Here is a 21,574-nt window from a genome sequence, read left to right on the forward strand (position 1 = left end):
TTGGGAGATTTATCTTGCACTCAGTAAGAGAAAAGCGAGACCAAAACCTCCTGGACCACATCTGAGAGACCACTGGCAACACGTGGCGTCTGACAAGTGAAATCTCTCTCTGCCTCGGCTCCAGAATGGACGTTTAGAAAGCAATGCTTCAGCCAGACTTGGACACCAGAGGACAGGAAAGAATTCTAGAGCTTGTTGTTAAATACAAGTAGACATAACCAACAAAGCTGCCGAGCGCGCCAAGGCAGCAGGTCCCACGACTTCAGATACTTCTGCACACACGTGGTGATGCGCTAAAGTTCTGTACCGACGCATAAAAAAAAATCTTTAGTAGCATCAAACTCATCTGTCGCTCTTAAAAAAAGCATGCACCACCTGGCAAAGCACAAAAGTGCTGTTACAGTCGGACTATGCTTTGTAGCTTGGCTCGGGGGGAAGAGCTCACACTGCTATGGGAATTCTGTGGTGCACCTTTACCTTCAGGTCCAAGAATTCTCTGACCACGACAAGCCGCAACACTCTTGGTAAAGAACAAGATCATGAAAACTCCGGAGCATTACATTGTGTGGCCACCTGGCTGAATGGATTTGATTGCCAGCAAAGCACCAGACTGGAGTAGCTTGCAAGAACCCACGTTCTTGGTCAAAGCCATCCCCAGGGCCGCTGAGGCTGGAGAAAGAGGCGAGACGCAGCACCGCATCGGTGACTCCCTCTGCCTGCCCTTTACCAATGCCTCACTGCCAAACAGCCCGGGCTTTGCAGCAGATGGGAGGGGGTGAGGGTGCCTTCCAATAAACGCCAGGTGGTTTCCTCGGGTAGCCCACAGGAGAGGTGCAGAAGGGGAGATGACCTCCTCTTCTTCCTCTGCTCTTCTGGAGTGACAAAGCTTTGCTGGTTTGGGACCTGAACCAACACAAGGTGGTTCCTCTACCAGAAAGCTCCCTCTGAACGCAGCTTACCCGTGCTTCTGTTCACCGAAACCAAACACAACCGAAACCTGAACAAAACGCCTCCCTGTCGCAGTTTTACTCAACGTAAGACAGGGCCTTTTCCCACTTAATTCTCGCTGGCGGCGAGCTGCGGCACCACAGCTGGAAAACCTGCAGCGAGCCCGTTCGCTGGCACATGCCGGCAGGAGACGAGCGCCTGCGGATGCCGTTACCCACTCGCCGGTGGGAGCTGTTGGCACCATTTCACATGCACTGGAGGTCGGGAGGATGCGGCCTCGGCAGGGACGCCCTCGGAAGCCGGTTCAAAGAGGCCGAGAAGTGAACGACTGACTCAGAGAGTAATCCAGTCTCTTCCCTCGTTTCCTCCGAACGTGGTGCTGTCAGCTCTATAGCTCAGTGCTTTGATGACAACACAGAAGCACGCCACGAAACGCTGCTGCCAGAGTCTGTCCCTTGACTTTTCCAGCTGAAAGAAGCGCAACGTCAAAAAGCCCCTGGAGCAAACCGGTCAGTGAGAATCACCGCTGCTTCTGAAACCACCTTACCTGCCCATTGCTGCTCGCGGCCAGACGAGCGCCGCTGCCTTCCAGCGAAAACAGCTTCTCGTGGGGAACCCCAAGCTCCTTTCTGCCAAAAGGCTTCACCAAAACTGCTCCTCTGGGGGCTTCGAGTGCTGCGCAGAGCTGACTGAATCGTGGAAACAGGAAACTCACCAGGATGCTTCACCCATGTACTTTTATTTTCACTCTCCTGACAAAGGAGTGTCCGCGTCTTCAGAAGGGAAAAACATCACGAGGGAGCCCTCCACCTCTTGGGCTGTGCTCCGTACCGTGTTTGCCATCCACCTCTTGTTTTACATCAACACCTGCGAGCGGTTCCCTCCCCACGTGTGTGCAGTAATCGTGTTACTGGGAACAGGCTCTACACCTCTACCTCACAGGTTAAACACCCAGGCAGTTTTACAGTGGCCACTCGATGTAACAATCGGAGAGAAAATTTTAAGACAGACAGAACTTCAACGCCTGTGGAGGAAAGAAACTGTACTTCCAGCTGAGGCTTGACTGTGGCAGCAATATGGAAGCCACTCCTTCCTCCCTGCACATGGAGCTGGTACCATTTCAAAACAAGCCAGCCGTTGGTGAACATTCACAACTAACATTTACCTCGTAAAAAATTACGATCCGTGTATAATTACAGCAGTGCTACTAGAGACACCATCATCACTGCTACGTTCCATTTTAAACCTCAAATTTCTGCAACTTAGCTGTAACTTTGAAGGCGACGCAGATTTATGGAGTAAACTGTTACCACACGTCCAAGACGCTCCCAGCTTTTATGTCCCAAAGCTTCGATTAAACTTCAGGGACGGGGAGGGAGCTCCGAAGCGACAACCATAGCAGACACACAGCAATTACGCGCAAGCTTCTCTTATACCAAATACTGACATAACAAATCAAGAAAAATTCAACCAAATTTCCCTTATTACTGAAGTGCCATTTACATCAAACAGAAATGCAGGACGAACGCCATCATTTTCAACCAGTTACAGCTTTACTGGGCAAAAAGTTCCACATCCCGCCCCCCCGACTCTGGCAGTGCCAAAACGAAGTATCATAACGCTGCTCCCTTGAAGCCAGCCAGTTTCAAGATAACTCAGTGAAACACCGAGCTGCAGCACAAGTCAAGGATTCCTACAAAGTCACCAGAAACCTGGGGCATATACAATGACACCCCAGAACTCAGGTACGTTTCACATGAAAAATGAATTGTTACATCCCACAGGATAGCCAAGGAGGCAAGGGAAAGACCGAGCATAACATTTGCTCTGGGCTTCTATCTTTTTGTGACGTCCAGTTTTGAGGGTAACACACAATTTCAACAGGTACTCGTGCAAGTGAACACCCCAATGCAGCACAGCACCAAGAAGTCGAGAAAATAAGCACGCAGAGCAGAAGTCATACATAAAAAGATAACACCGCTTCTTCCCCTGATCGCCACGGGCTCCTGAACTCCAAGCAACAACTCAGAGTTTACTCCTGCTGCAGAATGCCTGCTTGGTGGAAGACTGTAACTGCTTTAGGTCAGGGAAGATGCTCAGCCTCGTGGAAGAGCATGGTACGAGCACCATTCCAAGGCCACGGTGAGCCCCAGGAGCAGCATCTCCTGGAAGCCCCTGTCTAGAAGAACATCTCTGCCCAAAGCTGGCACCTCCACCCACCCGCACGGGCACCACAACTTCACCATTTCAACAACAGCACCCCTCTTGTCAGGAGAGCCAGGGTGGCACCCGCATGCCGGTTTCCCAGATGTGCTGAAGCTCTTTCTACATGCCCCACAGAACACTCGCACCGTGGCAGAGTGTCCTACAGCTCCTGGTGACTGGCAGCGGCCGCCTGATCTTCACCATCACTACCACACGCACAGAACAAGTCACCAGGTCCTTCAACACCAAAATGCTCTGCTTCTTGAGCACCACCAAAGGAAAGGAACCAGCTTGGCGAGATAACTAACTCTGAGTACTTGAGAGTACCTGCTCTCCCGGAGCACCCAAGAACACCGGCATGGGCTGCAAAAACAGTTGGGGTCCACCCCTCACCGGCTCACGGGTGAAGCTCAACCAACAGACACCAAGCCACAAAGAACTTTGATCATTACTTGCCACTATATGTAATGTCATCAGACTGAATTTTTTCAGAGCTAAATAGAAAAGTGATGCAAGAAGCAAAACTCTTGAGATCCAACAGACCCTGCCTTCCTCAGCTGCCAGCACCCAGAATGTATTTGAGCTATTTTAAAGCAAAGATGTCCTAAAGGCCAGACTCAGTAATCTTTCAAAGATATTTCAGAGGTTTTTTGAGGTGCAAAATTATACTTTAAGACAATTGGAATTAAAAAATAAAGCCAAACAAACAAAAAATAACCCAGTGTCATCTTAGGAAAAAAAAAAAAGAAAAGAAACAAAGCAACTCACCTCCCCCCACATAAAAACCTCCCGAGTTGTTAACTCTGTGGTCAGGTTGGTTAGCCAGATTTCAGTCATTTCTGCCACTGAACTAGAGCTCGTGAGATATTAACTTTTTTCAGGCAGACCTGGTAAATTCCACTGAGCCTGGTCTATTGGAAACAGAAAAACCTACAATAATTCTAAGGCACAGCCTGTAAGATAGAGGCACTAGATTCAAAGGGGTGTTGGCCGGTGGTCCCCGTTACAGCCCCAGGTGCTGTCCCGGTGAGGCTGAAGCGTTTCCCTGCCCCTTCCTCCCGCACCGCAGCCTGCTGAGCTGGAGCTCTGCAGCCCAGGAATTACTCCTCTAGCTCAGCCGCGAGCGACGAGCTCCGCTTCACGGCACCCGACAGAAAACATCGAAACCGAGCCAGAAAGACACCAGGAAACTGTATTTTTATGCGTGTTTTAATAAACTCTGACACCGACGGTGATGGAAAAGCAACGCAACTCCTCTTTAGATGGGCAAAACATAGACAAAGATACGCTCACCCGCTCTGCAGCTGACAACCTGCCTGTAGAAGAAGAGCTAGAACTGGCCTTTCAAAAAAATACAGCACTCCTGCCACAGAGGACCTGGGGAATTTTCCTGCCGGCGCAAGGACGCAGCTAACAAGTGCTGCAAAACAAGAATCGGGGGAAAGGAAGGCTGCAGCTCGTAGTAAGTAACACACCCCCATCATGTCTTCCCTGTTCTGTCAATAGGTGGGTTGTTGTCAGACTCTTGCTCTGGCTGCCTCAGAAAGGCTTAAAAAAAAAAAAAAAATGAAGGCAGGAAGAAGAGCAACTAAAAAAAAAAAAAAAGCAAAAGCAATAAAAAAAGCCCAGCAGCGCTCTGGGTGCCAGCGAACCGCACCGGGCCCCGCTGCCCCGGGGCCCGTCTGGGCGGCTGGTGCCCGGCCCCCCCCCGCGGGGCACGCAGAAGGGGCCGACACCCCGGGGCCGGCCGCCCCCCCCGGGAGAAGGACGCGGTACCGACCCGCCGAGCATCCTCCGCAACGGAGAGAAACGAGAGCTCGGCCCGGCGCCCCGGTTAAACCGCCCCCGGCGGGGAGAGGAGCCGCCGCCGCCCCCCCGGCCCCATCCTACCTCCCAGTGGCGGGGAGCGCGGGAGCCGGATAATGGAGGCGGCGGCGGCGAGAACACACCGGCGGCCAGTCGCGTGCGCGGGGAGGGACCGCGCCGGGCTCCCCGCGTCCCCCCCCCGACCGCGGGCAGGCGGCGGCAGGGCCCGGCGGCGGGGCGCGCCCTTTGTGCGGGGAGCGGGAGCGGCGGCGCGGGCCCCGCGGGCGCGGGAGGTGTGTCTGGGCGGGGGGGGTGTGCCGCCCGCCGGGGCGGAGCGGGGATGCTGCGGGCCGGGACCCGCGGGCCGCGCCGCACCCTCCCCGCCGCCGCCGCCGCCGCCGCCGTCCTCCCCCCCCTCCCCCGCCCCTCCTCACCTCTCCGCTGCCCGCCTCGGCGCCGCAGGCCGCGCGGAACCGCCGCAGGTTGATGCCGATGGCGGCCGAGACCTGGAGCGCCGCGTCGAAGCCGGGTCCCACCCCGGCCGCGGGGCCCCCGGAGCCGCCGGAGCCCGGCGCTGCCCCGCCTCCCCCGCTTCCCGCCGCCCCGCCGGAGCACGGGCCGCCGCGCTCCCCCTCGCCCGCTGCCGCCGGCGCCGCCGCCGGCTCGGCGGCCCGCAGGCTCCGCACGGCCGGCACCCGCAGCCGGGACCCCCCCAGCCCTCGGCGGCCCCAGCCGCCGCTGCCGGGCCGGGCAGGGAAGCGCCACCGACCGCTGTGCGCCATCTTTACTGTGAGGCGACGAGCCAGAGAGCGGGGCCGGGCCGCGCCCCGCGCCCTGGATATCACTTCGCCAGCCCGCAGAGGTCCTGCATAACGGCAGGCGCCATGCAGGTTGCGGGGCCCCGCCATCCCGCCGCCCGGGCGCCTGAGTAAGCCATGCACGGCGGGTGCTGGCCCGGAATAACGCTGGGCGATATGCAGGGCCCCGGGCCCGAGCCCCAGCGCGGCCCCTCGTCCTGGATAGCGCAGGTTCCCGCCGCCGCGGCCGCTCATAGCGCCGAGGGCCATACAGGCGCGGGGCGCCGAGCGGGCGCGCCCCGGAACCTGGCTGCCGCATAACGGGGCCGCAAGCAGCCCGCATAACCGCGGCGGCAATGCCGAGCGAGGGCGCGAGCCGCCGGCGCCCGGGACCGCGCATACGGCATCGGCCGCCCCGCCGGCCGGGAGCGGGCCGCGCCTCCCGGGGCCGAGCTCAGGGCCCGCCCGCGAAACCGGTGCGGCGCGGCCGGGGAGCGAGCCGCTCTCTGAGGGGAGGGGAGCGGCGCCGCGGGACCGCGAGCGGGCGGTGCCGGCCCTGCCCCTCCGGCCCGCTGCAGCCTCGTACCTGCGCCCCCTCGCCCCGCTGGCCCGGTCAGGGCCGGCCCGGTGCCCCCTCCGCGAAGGGCGATGGCCCCAGGCTGGCGGCTGCTCCGGTCCCCGGGGTCACGGCGCGCCGCCTCCGCGTAAGGCCGGGGGTAGCGTCCGCCAGGAGCCTGCTGCACTCCCTGAGAAAGGCAACGCTGCAAACACACGAGTATTTATCAGCGAGGGCGTTTATGGAACACCCATTTCCCTTAAAGCTGATCAGCCCAAGGGAGAAACGGACTGAGGAGGAGAGAAAGGCTGTTTGCCCCTTCCAGGAACAACCCCACACCGTCTGCGAGGTGTAAGAGCAGGGAAACGCTCCTGGCGCCCGCTTCTGCTTATTCCACGCTTGACATGCTGCCGGGGGGCTCTGGGAGCAGGGCCAGGGTGGCTTCTCAGGCGGTGTTCCGAAAACTAAAATTTGATGGTTTCTGTCCCTCGAGGGAGCATAAAAGGGACTGGGGTGTTTCCAAGCTCTCCCCTGCTCTGCGAGTCACGTTTGATCCAGCCCTCCCAGGGAGGAGAGGGTGACAGCCGCCGACCCCGCGCTGGCCCGTGAGCCGCAGCACAAGCGTCTGCCCCGAGAGCGCAGCACGCGCACGTAGGATGAAGCTGCACGGGATGGGCAGAACTCTGAGCCAGACCAGGCTCTCGGGGAGGTTCTCTTGGCTCCAAGACACCTTCTGCAAATCAGGAGGAGCGCACTTTGAACCCCATCAGTGAGCCCTCCCCCTCTTATTCAGGGGTATGTGCTGCAGACACACACAGAGGGGCCCAGCGGGTTCCCCTCACCGGTATCTCTCTGCTGGGCACGGGTCGGTGGTAGCGGGAGCCAAGAGCTCCTGGAGTGGGGCAGTTTTTGGGGCTGTTGTTCACCCTCCCCGGTGCAGGCACCCACTGGGCTGTGGTTAGATTCGCTGGTGCTCTCTGCGAGAAAACGTCAGCTCCTCCGAGTGGCGTGAAAAATCGCAAAGGCCTCAGCAGCACAGGAAGCAAGAGCAGCACCCAGCAAGCCCCAGGAATAAAAGAGGTTTTGCAGGGCTGCTGCTGCTCAGCAGAAATCGTGATCTCCTGGACAGGCGTGTGGGGAGAAGCGAAGCCAGATGCCAAATCTGGGCAGGGGTCCCGTCGCTGCCCTTGTCGCAGACTCACCTGCACAACTCGGAGAGTTCATCAAGCCTCGGCATCCCCATCTGTCATGTGGAGGTGGCCTGTGACCAGCTGTGACCCACAGCTGCTGGGTCAAGAACCCTTCTTTTTAACAGAAAAAAAAAAAAACCAGCAAGTTTCCATTGCTGCCACCGAGGACCTTCTGGTCACCAAATACGAAGCGCGTGAGCTCACCTGTGCAACCCTCTGGGGGCCCAGGAGACTCGCTGCTGGGATGAAGCTCTGTTGCAGGGAGAGGAGAAATCGCTGCGCTGCCGCTGTGGCCACCCCAGAGGTTTGGGTCACTGTGGGCACCCAAGGCAGGGGCTGCAGGTTCACTGGGGAGCCGAACGCAAGGCCTGGAGGAGCTGCTGGCACGACGGCAGTACCAGTAAAAAGCGATACTGACTGGGAACCTCCTTCTAAGACAGTAAGAACAGAGAAGTCCTATGCAACGGGACCGCTGGGTTCGGACAGCTTCTCCTACCAATTATTTTCTGAACACATGCCAGAGCGCAGCGAACTCACCACGTTTTTGTACACACCTCTACAAAAGCGTGTGGAAACCAGGCGAGCTTGTGGATTTGCGGAGAGCTGACAGCTCCAGCCTGCAGCGAGCCAAGGGGACAGGGACAGTGAGCGCCGCTTACCGTCACAGATTTCCACTCAGCAAGTCAAACCCAGAGCGGCAGAACCGCCTGGAGTAGCGCTGCATACCCCACGACACAAGTCGGGGCAGATGGCTGCGATCGTGTGAATAACGCGCTAGCGTTTCTTTTCCCACTAGCTGATGCAAAATATGTTCAGAAACAAACGAAAGCGTCTCGGTTGGAACGCGGGGCTTGCAGGCCTTCCCTAACGCTGCAGCTGAGGCGCAGCTGTTGTCCAGCGAACCAGCCCGGGGCAGTAAGAACACGGGTCGGGACAGGCTCGTGCCCCGACCGCCACAAAAGACCACGAGAGCTCAACATCTGTTCCTGGCTTTATTGTCACAGACCCCGTTACAGACTCGGGACCACGGCCCCAACAAGGGCGTCGGTGGGGGTGAGTCTTCAGACGTTGTACCCGATCAGGCCACCCTTGCCTATGATCTCCCCGATGTAAAACCACATCAGCACCTCTGTGGCCACCAGACCGTTCCTCAGCGCTTCCTGAGAGAAAAAAAAGCCACCGATTAGACCACGGGCTCCCGCAACAGCTTCCTGCTTCGCTCCTGCAGTCAAGCGGCACGTATGCCCAGCAAAGCCGCCAACCCGTCCACAAGGCAGGAGTTTAAGGAAAAAGCAAAAGCGCCTTAGAGTGTTGATTGTTGGTCACATTCAGCCACCTCTCAGCAGGTGACGTCATTAAGACGGGCTAAAATATGCAGTACAGCATCGCTTGCTGTCCAGGGTTTTTCACAGCCCTTTGCAAAGGCCGTTTCTTACATCATTTATGTAGGAAACACATTTCTGAGGGCGACCGACGACACCGCCTGCTCCGGGAGGTTGGGCTGACCCGGCCGCCCAGCGAGACTCTCCTCCCGCGGGCAGGTAGCGGCGGGGGCCCGAGCCCGGCCTAGCCGGGGCGGGTTCAGGCAAAGCCGACGCGACAAACCGCTCTTAGCCCTTACCCTGACGGTGAGCTGCGCCAGGCGGCCGCTCTGGAAGCTCCTGACCACGGCCTTCATGCCGTCGATGGCGCGGGGGATCTCGGCGGGGCTCGGCGGGGCCAGCTCCACCCTGGCGTAGTACCAGAACGTGGCCAAGCGCGGCTTCGAGTAGGCCACGGCGGCTGCCGGGAGAGCGGAGCGGGGTGAAACGCCGTTTGCCGGGGGCCGATGCCCGCGGGGCCGATGCCCGCGGGGCCGCCCCGCGCCCGTCCCTCCCGCCCCGCGGCCTCCCCCCGCCGCGCGCCCGGCGCTCACCGCTGAGGAGCTGCGGCCCGCGGACGGCGATGCGCCGCGCCAGCCTCTGCGCCGCCTGCGCCATGCTGCGGGTCCCGCCGCTGAATGTCACCCCGCCGCCGCCAGGACCCCGCCGCCGCGGCTGCCCGCGCGCCGCCTGCGCGCCCGCCCGCCCGGCGCCCGCCGCGGGCAGCCCGCAGACAGGACCCCGGGCTACGTGCGCGGGGCGGGGCGCGCCGCGCCGCCGCCGCTCCGCGGGTTCGAGCCCCGGGCGGTGCCGCTGCCGGCCCCGGCCCACGGACCCCCGCGGGGGGCAGGCGGCCTCCGCGCCGCCACCAAGGGGCCGGGGCCTCCCTCCTGCGCCGCGCCGCTGCCAGACCGCCAGGCGTAAGATCATCTCTGCCTTTAATTCCCAACGCTTGGCAAAGAAACCCTGGGGAGGCCAGCGCGGCCGCCCCCTCCAGCCCGCGGCGATCCCCGGGAGCGGCCACAGCGGCTGCGCCGTCCCCCGATCGAACGCTTACAGAGCTGAAACACGGCCGCGGGACAGAGGGAGGTTTTTGGTGTGGCTGGAGAGGAACAGGGCCAACGCACAGAACAAGGAGGGCCGGGGCACAGGGCCGTGCAGGAGAGGCCGCGGTCTTCCGCCCAGGCAGAGGCTCAAAGCTGTAGTGCAGCGGGAAGTCTTAGTATTAAAGAGTAAAGTCTTGAAAGGAAGAGACAGAACAAGGGAGGGTAGGGAAGGTCCTGGGAGAGACGCCAGAGGCGAGGGGCAGAGACGGGCTGAAGCTCCAGCCGCTGCCCCTGCAGGCGTTTATCTCGCCGTTGATTGCAGGTGGAGGGCCAAGATCTTGGTTTTCAGTCCAGCGTGTCCTCCAGCTCCTCCTTCTGCTTTTTTCTCTCCGCCAGCCACCGCTGGATCTTCTCTTTAAGCTCGGTGTTTGGTCTGATCTGGTCCATAGTGAGGGGGCTCCGATTGAAAGGATCCGTCTGGTCGCTGAAAGACAAAGCAGGGGGATTATCCAGACAGTCCAGCACTAGAAATTTAAAATTTAAAAAAAAAAAGAAAAAAAAAAAAGAGGAAGGCAGGCCAGGACGAGTCACTGGACAAGCAAAACAGATCCCCAGCAGGTCTCGGGGCTGCGTACCTGAGGAGGTGCCGGGCTATAGTGGACCGGTCCACGGTGACGCGGGAGGAGGGCAAGACCACAGGGTCCGACATCAAGGTGCTCATGATGGGATCCAGGAACTCATCGCAGGCATCCGCGTACGTCTCCTCCTCCTGCTGCTGCCGGTCTGCAAGAGACTGGCAGGCCCACGCAGTTCAGAGACTCAGTCTCCCCGTTCTTTCTGAACCAGGCTTGCTCTGACCGCGCAGCTGAACGGTGTGTGCTGGCAGGGAGCCCCCCTGGCCACCCCGCCCCAGCCCCAGAAATCCAGCAGTGATACACAGGCAGAAAAGGATGCCAGGAACCCGTTCTGCATTTTTCTGGGAGCTGAAATTCACTCTGGTTCTCACCTTGATCCTCTCAGCCAGGTTACTGAAAGACACAATCATGTTGCCGGGCTTGTTGATTTTCTTCAGAACCCGAACAGTCTGGGCAAAGAGCGTCGGCGAATAGGAGCGTCCGTCCTTGGGCACCGTGGCACAGAAGTTCTCCTCATCCCTGGGCCACGAGCGAGAAGACAGCAAATATTTAAGAACTCACATTCATCGGGCTGCAAAACACAGTGCCCACAACAGCTGCGTTACCACAGCAAGTAACTCAAAGCCAGGAAGAAGCCTGACCATAATTCAGCATTTCCCCGGGCCCTCTCCTGAGCGACCCACAGTACGAACGTAACAGCCATTGTACTTCACTTCCACCCCCGCCAGCTGGGCTGCCACTGCCCTCCTGGGCAACTGACACGAAGATGGCTACAGGAGGGCACCGCGCGCTGCGAGAGGCCGCCGAGGGCCTGGGGAGCACGCGGAGCGATTCTGCCGGTGCCGTTCCCAGGGGAGGCTCCTGCCCCACCCCAGAGCGGGCTGTGGGGCCCTGCTCGCCACGATGTCCTGGGACAGCTCCCGCCAGCCCCCGTGCCAGCTCCCCCTCGGCACCTACCCGAGGTTCAGGTAGATGGTACAGATGTCAGAGACAAGCTGCTGTGGCTTGAAGTCAAACTCGCTGAAATCCTTCACCTTCAGAGCTCCCATTTTAGGGCCAACCAGGTGTTGCAGAAAATAGTTCAGCATGGAGATGATGCGCTCGGCAAGGAAAGGATGCACGAAGAGGGACTTGATTTCTGGAACAGAAACCGACAGTTCTGTCAGCCCCACAGCGATCCTGTCCTGCTCTGACGGCCTGAACAAGGCGCACAGGAGGGAGGGGCTGCTCTCCCCACCTGAGGTCAGGAAGGCCAGAGTGCCGATGGTTTCGTTGGACATGATGTTGTGGAAGCGCGCCAGCTGACCAAACATCTGCAGGCTCGACTCCTTCTCGCGGCGAGCCTCCTGCGACAGGCCGTCCCACTCGCCACGGTCCTTTTCGATCTGCTGGACTTTGATCTTACTGAGGTACTGCAAAGACACGGCAGGGGAGCGTCTGGGGGAGTGGGCAGGTCAGCGGGCCATGGTGGCTAAGCCAGACCTGGTCCGCACCGCTCCGGGCTGGCAGAGGACAATTCGGGCCACAGAAGGTACCACAGAAGGCTGGAGACAGCCTCTCCCAACCACCCACGTTTCCCAAAACACAGAACGTTCACTTGGACAGCAAACCACAGCGAGTCTGGAAATGTCCACATCACCCGTCTTATGCCCCACCCTCCCGGCAACCAATTCTGTAACATTTCCCAAAAAAGCCCTTTCTAGCAGCAACAAGCACGGAGAGACTATCATCATGCACCAGGGACATGGGTTCACCTGTAAACCCAAAGGAGAACCGCCTAGAGACAAAAGGCCTTTGTTTGGATAAAGCACCTGCGGGAAGGCCAAGGGGACCGGATGATCCAAAACCACAGAGGTTGTTTAAAGCCTGGCTGCGCCCCGATCAGCAACAGGCACATTTCCTCACAGCAGGTGTGGGCCACGCCAGCTCAGGATCTTTCCTGCAAGCACAGGCTCATTGGGCAGGACCAGAGCAAGCCGACGATATGGTTCTGGGGTAGGTCAGTGTGGCACCCGGCCGCCTGCAGCGTGCGCTCAGCCCTACCTGTATGGCTTCATCCAGCAGGAAAATGGCATCGTTCATCAGCAAGTTAAGGAAGCGCAGGAAGAGCGGGGGGTTCATCGCCTCCAGGTTCTCCGAAGCGTAATCAGCCAGAGCCTGGACGGACCGAGAGCGCGATGAAGGCCGCAGCGCAGTCCCAGCGGGGGGGACGCGGGTCCGTGTGTCCCGCCCCAGCTGCCCACCCTTGCTGATGCATGCGCCTCCCCCTCACCTTGATGCTCTGCCGGTACGAGTCCGTGCCCCACATGTACCTCAGGATGGGATACATGGGGCGGCGGTAGTTAAACTTCTGTTCAAACTGGTGCGGATCACCTAGATGTAAGCAAAAGGAAGAGCGTTTCAAGCGGGCGGTGGGCACAGGCAGGGGCTGCCAATTCCTTCTGAAAGAAAAACCCGGCTCCCGTACAGGTCAGGGAAATCTGTCACCAATTTTGGAGCAGTCTGACCAATCCCACACGTGAGGAGGGCAGGTGAGGACCTGTGACCAGCAGGGCCGAGCTGCAAAGCCTGAGCTCCGGCCGTTATCCTCCCGAGATACGGGCTCTGCACAAGCCGGACCCTTGGAGAGACCAAGGCTCTGCTGCAGCGCCACCTGCCTACCGACTCCATTCGTTTGTCTGCACCCACGTACTTCAAACCTTGGAGACCTCTCCCTGCAGGTGTTACAGAAGGAAGACAACTCTTCCCCTCCCGCGCTTACCAGTGAACTCGATGTCCACGAAGACTTTGATAAGCGCCTCGGCGAGCTGGGCAGCATATTGGTACGAGCAGAACACGCGCTTGCGATGAAACACGCTGGAGACGAGCGGGTTCTGGGCCTGATCTAAGTGAGGCATCACAGCCTCCAGCACCTCCGCCAGCTTGGCTCGCAGGTGAGGATTCTTCATCCTGCGAGAGAAAACAACAACGCGAATCCCGGATGGTGTGAGGGCTGGGGCACGGGACCAAGCTGTCGAGGAATCCCCCACGGAGCTGTGCCCACCGTGCAGGAGCACCCGCTGCCGCAGAGCCGCGAGGCGCGCGCCGGCGCTCGCTCTCCGTACCGGAGCCAGGGGGTGAAGGCGCCCGCTCGGTACCCGCTGCTGGGTCCCAGAGGCGGCGGAGACAACCCCGTGGCCACTTCCCTGCCCCAGCAGCACACACCGCTCAGCTGCAGCTCCCGCCTGATCCCGACTTGCCGCCCAGCGACCCGCTTCCTATTTCCTCTGCCAGCCCGAAGCGCTGGGTGGGCCGAGCTTGCTGTCCCCTACAGACGCCGAGGCGAGGGCGTAACTCCCCTCTGCCACACGTGGGGGGCAGAAGCCAAACCCCGGCCCACAGCTGCGCTGCAGGGACCGCGGGAGGAACTACAGCCCCCACTGGCCAGGAACAGTGAGAGCCGCCCCCCGTGAGAAACTCCATCCGCTCCGGCCACCACCGGAAGCTCGCTCTGTTTACACACGTGTCTGTAAACCAGCCAACAGCAGAAACGCAGCGTTGGCGGCCACGTCTTATCAGGGAGATCGATAAAACTACTCAGTGTCCTGTGCTCAGTTACCGCAGCAGCCTGCGCAGACACCCCCAACAGATCAATCCCTACAGCTTCCCTGAACAAGCACCAAAACGGCTCTGGCTGAGGAGGCTCCTGCCTAACACAACCGAACAAGCACTCAGACGCCAAATCCCCTTTGTACCCCACACGCAGCCTGCATCCTTCAGGCGGGACCTTGGTCACTGTGGGCAGAATTCAGCTTTTCCAGAGAGATCAACCCGTTCTAGAAGCCAAGCCTCAAGACGTCGCCAACAGTCAGCACTTGCACCTTCCCCACTGGGTGCTCTGCAGACCACCCCCAGGGCGCACACCCGGGGCAGCACGTACCTCTCCACGTCGCCCATGAAAACGGTAACAAAGTGAAGGATGTGCTCCAGAGAATCGGCGGAAGTCTCCAGGATGTCATCAGCAAAACGCCGCAGGAAAATGAAGAAGTCGCCCAAATTATCGGCAAAGAACTCTGCAAACAGAGGTTGTACAGGAGTTCCTCCTTAGGCAGTTCGTTTTGCCCTTTTCTCGCCTCCTGTTTGCTCTCTCCTCACTACCCCGATTCTAAGTAAAGTTCTGGGAACTAAGTAGCTGCACCCGAACACCACAATCATGAAGGATGCCTGGCCTGATGACAGCAATGCACGGGATTTACTTCACCTCCCTCCCAGCCCAGGTCACTTGTGGGGTGAGACCCAGCAGCTATCTGCCGACAGCACCTGCTGTTACACTGAGAAACCCCAAGGGAAGGGGATCTAGAGAGATCAGAAACCTCAAGGGGGATTTTTTGGCATAGAGAGAATAGTAAATCGATACAGCGTCTGGGGAGACTCTGCAACTCAGCCACAAGTGGGATCTTTCAAAGCTTAGCAGCATCAACACTGGCAGCGTGCCCCCTCCAAAATCCCCTATTTTAAGGGGGACCCTCTTCCATGAACTACGTTCTGCATGAAGATGCCACCAGCTGTAGCACCGTGTCCAGAAACGTGGTTCCTGGGAAGCTCTCGCAGTGCTCACCAAGGTGGTACCTGGGTTACAGCCCGGAAGGGGAACCTGGGGCTCTCCCCGGAGCTGTCAGCAGCCTGAAGAGGCGGCTGACCCTCCCTGCGCTTCCTCGTACCCTCTGGACCCCCCCCTTTTCAAAGCTGGGACATCCCTTCCACCTCTCAGGGTGAAGAGGAAGCCCCGGTGCTACAAACACCTTGAGGCATCAAGCCGCGTATGCGTCACGGCTCTAAACCCGAGGCCTGGACGCGGCCGACGGCGTCCGAGCACCCACCCGCGGGACGCGTGGCCTCACCTGGCACGTAGGCCAAGGTGCTGCGCTCCACCTGCGGCAGTGGGAAGCTCAGCTCCAGCGGCTCCGTCCCCTGGTTCCCCACCGCCAGCTGCACCAGCAGGACCGCCATGGACACCTGCAGGTTCAGGCAGTTCTGCAGCATCTGTGGCTCCGTCATCGCCGTCTTGGTGGAGAGGTAGATGGTCATCAGGCGCTCGAACTGCTCCCGCAGGCTGTCGGCGGCCGGGCTGGAGCTCTGCTGAGCTTCTCGCCACGCTACTTGCAGGCGGTGAAGGCTTTGGTTTATCTTCACCATCTGGTCGTGCAACCTGCCCGGGAGACAAGGCCAGGAGGGGCTGAGACGAGACGCGTGGCCACCCCAGCGACACAGGAGCCAGCACACGCTCGTACCCCGCTTCTGAGGCGGCTCCATGCGGCCCCGCTCAGACCCTCCCCTGCGGTTCCTCTGGCTGTGGCACCGGCCCCTAGAGAGCGGAGACCCGGGTCTGGGGAGGAGGCCGGGCCCCGCTGAGGAACGGCGGCGGCTCAGCCAGCAGCCTGGAAAACTGTCAGCGGCTGCGACGGCCCCTGTGGGGGCGCGGAGAGCGAGCCGGCGCGGCTGCGAGCCCCCGAGGGTACCCGGTCAGGGATCCCCCGCAGGCCCCAGAGACGCCCGCCAGGCGACATTTGCAGTTTCCCAGCAATGAGCCACTCGTAACTTTTTCCCTGGCCTCTATATTTAGAGAATAAACCAGAAGGGGACGGTGCTCGGATCAGTGGTGACCTCACAGTATCCAGGCAATGATTTGCAGAAGGAAGCTGAGAAAAATAGTGCGTGCTGGTGTCCAGAAAATCCTTTCCTGGAAACAGACAACTACCTGCTTCTCATGCAGCCTGTCTACTGGGGCCGTTCGGGGAGCTCGCGGCGGGCAGGAGCTCCGCTGCTGACATGTTTCTGGAGGAGTAGGGCCTTTCCCCCGAGGAGAGAGGGGAACCAAGTGACCTGCAGACACCCAGCACTTGGCTCTCAGTTCTATAAACAATGCAGAGCCCGCAAGACCATTCATGTTAACTGTGAGCAACTGTAGACAAAGTTTTCTTCTGATATCAGCCAAATGTCAGTCAAAACACGCAGAGAAAGGTACTCGGCAGCTCCGCCGGCCTGCTCCGCATTCTGAGCATTTACTGAAAATCTACATGGGCGCACAAGGGAGCCAAGCAGTGGCGGGCGCCATCCGAGAGCAGCTACCTGTGGAAGCCCAGGTGGAGGGTGTACTGCGTGAGGACCAGGTTCTCTGTCACCAGATTGTAGCTGTTGGCAAACTCCGGCTCTTGCTCGCTCAGGGTGGGTATCAAGCACGTTTCTTTTTCCAAACCTGGAATTAAAAGTGTCTCCGGGTCAAGCCCTCCCCGGCAGCACTGGCGAGGAGAAGGCTGGAGACGCCGGACGACTGCTGGTGGTGCCAGGCAGCATTTTACTCGTACCCAGCTCTCCCCTCACTCCTCTCTAGTCACATCTTTAACTCTCCCTTTGCCAGCAGAGGCTGAGGGGGCACCTTGCGAGATCCCCTCCTCACCCCCCGAGGTTTGGGCTCACCCTTCATGTGTACGTTCTTGCTCCTCCTCTCCTCCTCGTTCAGCTCCTTCAGGGCACAGTACGTAGGGTTGAAGGTGAGGAGCCTCGGAGATTTGGGTTTGCAGAAGGGCTGGCACAGCTTGAGGAGGGCAGCTCCCAAGTTGAGGAAGAAGGCATCCGAGGCGTACATCTGGAAGAAGATCTCTGGCATCTGGTTCGCCCAGATTTTGGTGCGGCCCGCGTTCGCGTGGAGGCAGTTCCCCAGCCAGGACAGAATCCTGTGCTTCGTCTCTGGAGACAGCTGTAACAGGTTCTTCAGCAGCTGGTAGATCTTCTCGTGGAACTGGGCCATGAACTGTTACGGGGAACAGAGCGGGGCGGAGGGAGTCATCGGCAGGATCGCTCGCTCGCCTCTCCCGTCGCTCGGGCGCTCAGAGCTCACCCAGGGCAGGGCCCTCCCGCAAATCCCAGCGGGACGCCTCAGTTCATCACCCGTCAGACACTCGCGGGCCAAATCCTGAGGCCGGCAGCAAAGAATTGCTAGGGACGTACTGAGAAGCACAGTTGAGAGCAAGTTGTTTCCATGGGGAGTAAACCCAAAATTCTTTACATGTTTTTGGCAGCAAAAATGACCCTGAAAGAACACATGGCTGGGAAAACCCCTCTCTGTGACCGCTCCTGCACCCCAGCCTACTCCTGTATTTATATCCCGTGGCATCACCTACCGAAACGCCCCCAGCGCTGCTTCCCTGAGGAAGCTATTTACTTTCATCATGAGAGAGAACGCTGCCTGCCACTTAGTTTCTCTGCTGGGGAGTCAATTAGCATTTGAATTACAGGACAGGTAGAGAAAACTATTGCCCCATGATTACAACAGCCAAGGTAAATCAGCTTCACGTTGCACCTCCAGTTCGGGTGGTGGTATCTGTGGCACAGGTACCTCCCAACCCTCTTCCCCAAGCTCAGACAATGCTCTGATAGAACAAGACTGGTCTGACAGGAGGCCTGGGGTGACAATAACCCGAGGGAGTGGGCAAGACTGTTGGCACGTTACAGCTGGAGAACCCAAAGCGGTTTTGTGATTTGCTTAGTTGCAGGCAGATGATTAAAGAGGCAGCAGTGGGACTCCAGCCCGACACCCCGTCTTTAACCCCCAGGCAACAAGAGGCCGTCAAGCGCAGGGGGAGCGGCACTGCCAGGCCTCTGCCCACCTGATGGATGTTGGATTCCTGCACTTTGATCTCCTGCGGGCTGGATCGGGATGGATTCAGGAAATAGCCATGGTTCTCCACGACGCCAGGGGTCTTCAGCAAGCAGGAGATGTTTAAAATGGTGCCCAGCAAAGTCTTCTGGTACATCTGCCCATTGCTGGGGTCCTTGGGCTGGATGTAGCCTGCAAAAACCTAGAGAGCACAGGAGGACAGGCCAACAGTTGTATAAAATCCCAGTAAAAACCAAAACCCTGCTTATGGGTTTGGGGCAGGCTATCAGAATGGCAGAGAGGAGTCAGAGAACACGCATGAGGTGTTGTGCCCTGTACTGTTGGTTCCACCCCAACAGATTAGTGTAGAAGAATTTTAGATACAACCCCTGGTATATCTGAAATAGATTTCAAGGCCTGGTGAAATGTGTTCAAGACTGAGCGATCTTGTAAGGCAACCAGAATGCTGTTCAGCAGGCCTGGGAAGTGTTCTTAGCCTGCTACTTGCATAGTCCCAACCCAAGGCTGGTTTAAAACCCACTCAAGCTAATACTAGAGAGACAGTTTTAATAAAGGAGGATTAATTGACTAAACACAGGTGTTTTGCTAGATTAAGAAAATTTAGTATATAGAAACTGCTTGCTCCACCTAAGCTTTTAATAGAACATTGTGAAGTCTCTCAGAATTATGCAAGATGAAAACTAGTAGAAGATGAAGATGATGACCAGAAAGATAGCACCAAAACTGAAGTAAAAATTGGAACAGAACAATAAGAATCATCTGAAGCTGTGAAACATAATGGACTTTTTAAATTGATGAAGAATTAAGAGCTGAGAGTTTATGGGAAAACACCAAAGACTTTTGTAGTACATAATGTTATGCAGAATCATATATAGAGAAGGTGGCTTCTGTTAGCCACTGCCACTCACTGAGGTGACAGCCCAGCTCTGAGTTGTTAATAAAGCCAGCCTAGAGACACCCGCAGTCTGGTGACATTCTTTAACCATCAGGTCCTGCAAACATGCCCCTGCAAGCGGAACCCACGAGGAGCCCTGGTCAAGCCGAGGCACCCACCTTTGCTATGTCCTTCTGCTTCGTGAAGTAGAGGAGCATGTCGAGGTATGTGTAGAGCAGGATCTGGCAGAGGTCCAGGTCCTTGATCCTGCCCAGGAGGATATCAAACACCGGAACCATGACCTCCCCGAACGTCCGCACTTCCTCGTCCATCGTTAAGGCCTCTATGACCTCCTCGAGAAACTCTGTCACATCCTCAAAATCTAGCGGGGGGAAGCGAGGCTGTTACTCACCATCCCCCAAGCGGCCAACCCTCACGTGTGCACACACGAAATGCAGCCCTCCCCCTCCCCCATAGCGACAAGGGGAGCCAAAGCTTCGCCCCCCCCGCGCTTCCCGCAGGCTTCAACGCGAAGCCTGGCAGCGGCGGCCCAGCGGCGCGGCCCGACTTACGCGCCCCTCTCAGCGCCTCCAGCATCAGGTCCACCAGCTGCTCGTACACGTTCTGGCTGACATAAATCTCCGGGGTGAGGAGGACGGTGCGAGTGTTTGACACGGTCAGGTTCCGGCAGCGCACAGCGAAGGGCAGCAGGTTCTCCGGGACCTTGGTTATCTGCGCAGGGAGAACGGGACTGAGCTGGGGCCCCGGCACCCACTGCTCAGTGTTAGAGCCGCAGCTCGGGCACGGAAGGTGGGTGTTGAAGCTGCCTTCTTCCTCAGAAGCCCCTGCCCACCTCTTCTCTTGCCCTCTGGAAACAAGCATAGAGGTAGCGCAGGATCTGTCTCTCCCCCGCGTCCCGGTCGGCGGAGAGGTTCTGCGTGCTGGCGGAGGTCATGTAAATCAGGTGGTTTCCAGGCTCCTGCAGCAGCAAGCGGGTGAACAGGGCCTAGGCACCAGCAAAGACGATGGAAAGTGAAACGGCCCTGGCAGAGAGACAATCCCTCCACAAAAAGAAGCCCCGTATCAGCACAGGCTACGTTATTTCTGCTCAGGAGAACTCCCATTAGGTAACAGAGCACTAGACTGAGAGCCCTCAGGCCGCTCCTTGGCTAAGCAAATGCTGCAGCTCCCTTGAGAGCAACAGTAGCCCTGGTAGGAGTTATTTTCACTGAAAACCCCTCAGGAACGACTTGATGTGTCTGCAAACGATGCTAAATGTGTTCATAAAGGCAGATCACAAGGTTCCACCTGGCAGCGTAGCAAGGTTCTGCTGGTTGAATTTGTGCCCCTGCCCGTCCCCAGCCGACCTGCACGGCAGCAAACTCCCGCAGCCTCGGGGAGCAGTGCGGCCAAAACCTTCCCCGGTGTTGTCCCCCAAACACCCCGTGGTCATTTCCAGCCGAGCCGCCACCGGCAGCGCCACGCTTTGGCACACGGGCTGCGTTCAGGGACCATCATGAGAAAATAAACCCAATTCCTGCCACCAAAGCAAGCGCAAGGCTCGCGGCCGGCGGCCCTACCTGCTCGACATTGTCCATGTCCAGCCAGTCCTGGTCATCCAGGTCCGCGGCCATTTCCTCCAGGTAGACGCAGCGCGCTGGGATCCCGTTGCCGCTCTTCATGCTGGGGTCGCCTGAGGGAGACGCAGAGCCCGCGGGCTCACCGGCTGTCGGCGAACGGGCCGGCGGGCAGGGCCCTGCCCCCTGCACCCAGGCACCTTCTCCCTCTCCCAGCTCCCTCCTCCCGTTTCGGATGGGCCCGGCCCGCGCTGCCCAGCCTAAGGTGGGGTTTCCCCAGCCCCCCCAGCCCAGCGCGGGGGCTCCCAGCCTCACTGTTGTCGAGGGTGATGAGGAAGATCCTCTGGATCATGTGGTTGATGTTGAGCTGCTCGCACAGCTCCCGCTGCGAGCGGAAGGAGCGGCTGATCTCGGCCACCGAGTAGTCGCAGTCGTCCAGGCTCTCGGACACGCTGTTGTCGGAGTCATCTTGGCTGACCGACGCCTCGTCGCCTGCTGAGCACAGGACGGAGCCCCTCAGCGCGCCGGCGGGGGCAGCCTCGGCCCCGCCGGGGGCACCAGCGCCGGCCGCCCCCCCCACCTGTCAGCTGCCGCAGCTGCTGCTGCTTCTGGACGGCGGCGAAGTGCTTGGCGTCGGCGATGGAGCCGAAGAGGGCGGCGAAGGGGTTGCTGGAGATGCTGTTGTTGTTCTCCTGGTCGGTCATCTCCCCTCAGGGCCGCGCCATGCGGGGGGGCCGGGGAAGGGCTGCGGGCAGGGCCCGGACCGCCCGGGCGACGCCGACCGGGCCCCGACCCGCTCCCGGGGGCGCGGCCCGCTCGCTGCGAGGCCGCCGGCCGGTGCCGCGGCCCAGCTCAGCGCTCACCGGGCCCGGGGCTCGCCGCCGCTCGGCCGCCGCCGGACAGCGCTGCGCGTCACGCGGCG

General features: G+C 59.2%; 3 protein-coding genes across 6 annotated transcripts in view; all 3 read right to left on the bottom strand.

Moving 5' to 3' along the window:
- The window catches only part of KMT2A (lysine methyltransferase 2A), a 47,592-nt gene extending 41,851 nt beyond the window's left edge, over nucleotides 1-5,741 (bottom strand). Inside the window, exon 1 of the mRNA XM_074927484.1 lies at nucleotides 5,394-5,741. Coding sequence (XP_074783585.1) covers nucleotides 5,394-5,741 — 348 coding nt within the window. The remainder of the gene's footprint in view (nucleotides 1-5,393) is intronic.
- Nucleotides 5,742-8,481: 2,740 nt separating this feature from the next.
- Nucleotides 8,482-9,557, bottom strand: ATP5MG (ATP synthase membrane subunit g). The gene is made up of 3 exons (XM_074927511.1): nucleotides 9,418-9,557; nucleotides 9,124-9,284; nucleotides 8,482-8,662 (listed from the first exon to the last, which is right to left on the bottom strand). Exons 1-3 carry the CDS (start codon nucleotides 9,479-9,481, stop codon nucleotides 8,564-8,566), a joined length of 324 nt encoding a protein of 107 aa, XP_074783612.1. The 5' UTR covers nucleotides 9,482-9,557; the 3' UTR covers nucleotides 8,482-8,563.
- Nucleotides 9,558-9,784: 227 nt separating this feature from the next.
- Nucleotides 9,785-21,515, bottom strand: UBE4A (ubiquitination factor E4A). 4 transcript variants are annotated; one of them, XM_074927468.1, is made up of 20 exons: nucleotides 21,233-21,514; nucleotides 20,968-21,144; nucleotides 20,656-20,768; nucleotides 19,929-20,081; nucleotides 19,648-19,807; nucleotides 19,521-19,541; nucleotides 19,255-19,457; nucleotides 18,191-18,382; nucleotides 17,001-17,334; nucleotides 16,653-16,779; nucleotides 15,425-15,732; nucleotides 14,464-14,596; nucleotides 13,306-13,493; nucleotides 12,817-12,917; nucleotides 12,588-12,701; nucleotides 11,782-11,956; nucleotides 11,502-11,682; nucleotides 10,916-11,063; nucleotides 10,545-10,702; nucleotides 9,785-10,393 (listed from the first exon to the last, which is right to left on the bottom strand). In XM_074927468.1, exons 1-20 carry the CDS (start codon nucleotides 21,354-21,356, stop codon nucleotides 10,255-10,257), a joined length of 3,249 nt encoding a protein of 1,082 aa, XP_074783569.1. In that variant the 5' UTR covers nucleotides 21,357-21,514; the 3' UTR covers nucleotides 9,785-10,254. The 4 variants fall into 4 exon arrangements, with proteins under 4 accessions (XP_074783569.1, XP_074783566.1, XP_074783565.1 ...); XM_074927465.1 differs by lacking the exon at nucleotides 19,521-19,541; XM_074927464.1 differs by lacking the exon at nucleotides 19,521-19,541 and having other exon boundaries at nucleotides 20,968-21,147.
- Between the last annotated feature and the right edge of the window lie 59 nt (nucleotides 21,516-21,574).

This window comes from Athene noctua, chromosome 26, assembly GCF_965140245.1.
Source record: "Athene noctua chromosome 26, bAthNoc1.hap1.1, whole genome shotgun sequence".
Classification (NCBI taxonomy): Eukaryota; Metazoa; Chordata; class Aves; order Strigiformes; family Strigidae; genus Athene; species Athene noctua.

Excerpts from the sequence above, each read along its gene's own strand:
- ATP5MG (XM_074927511.1), bottom strand. The coding sequence starts at position 9,481 with ATGGCGCAGGCGGCGCAGAGGCTGGCGCGGCGCATCGCCGTCCGCGGG. Across the intron at positions 9,285-9,417 it reads CGGGCCGCAGCTCCTCAGCG|CCGCCGTGGCCTACTCGAAG; the intron begins GTGAGCGCCGGG and ends CTCTCCCGGCAG. Across the intron at positions 8,663-9,123 it reads TGGCGCAGCTCACCGTCAGG|GAAGCGCTGAGGAACGGTCT; the intron begins GTAAGGGCTAAG and ends TTTTTCTCTCAG.
- UBE4A (XM_074927468.1), bottom strand. The coding sequence starts at position 21,356 with ATGACCGACCAGGAGAACAACAACAGCATCTCCAGCAACCCCTTCGCC. Across the intron at positions 21,145-21,232 it reads GCAGCTGCGGCAGCTGACAG|GCGACGAGGCGTCGGTCAGC; the intron begins GTGGGGGGGGCG and ends TGTGCTCAGCAG. Across the intron at positions 11,683-11,781 it reads TCTGGCCTTCCTGACCTCAG|AAATCAAGTCCCTCTTCGTG; the intron begins GTGGGGAGAGCA and ends TTTCTGTTCCAG.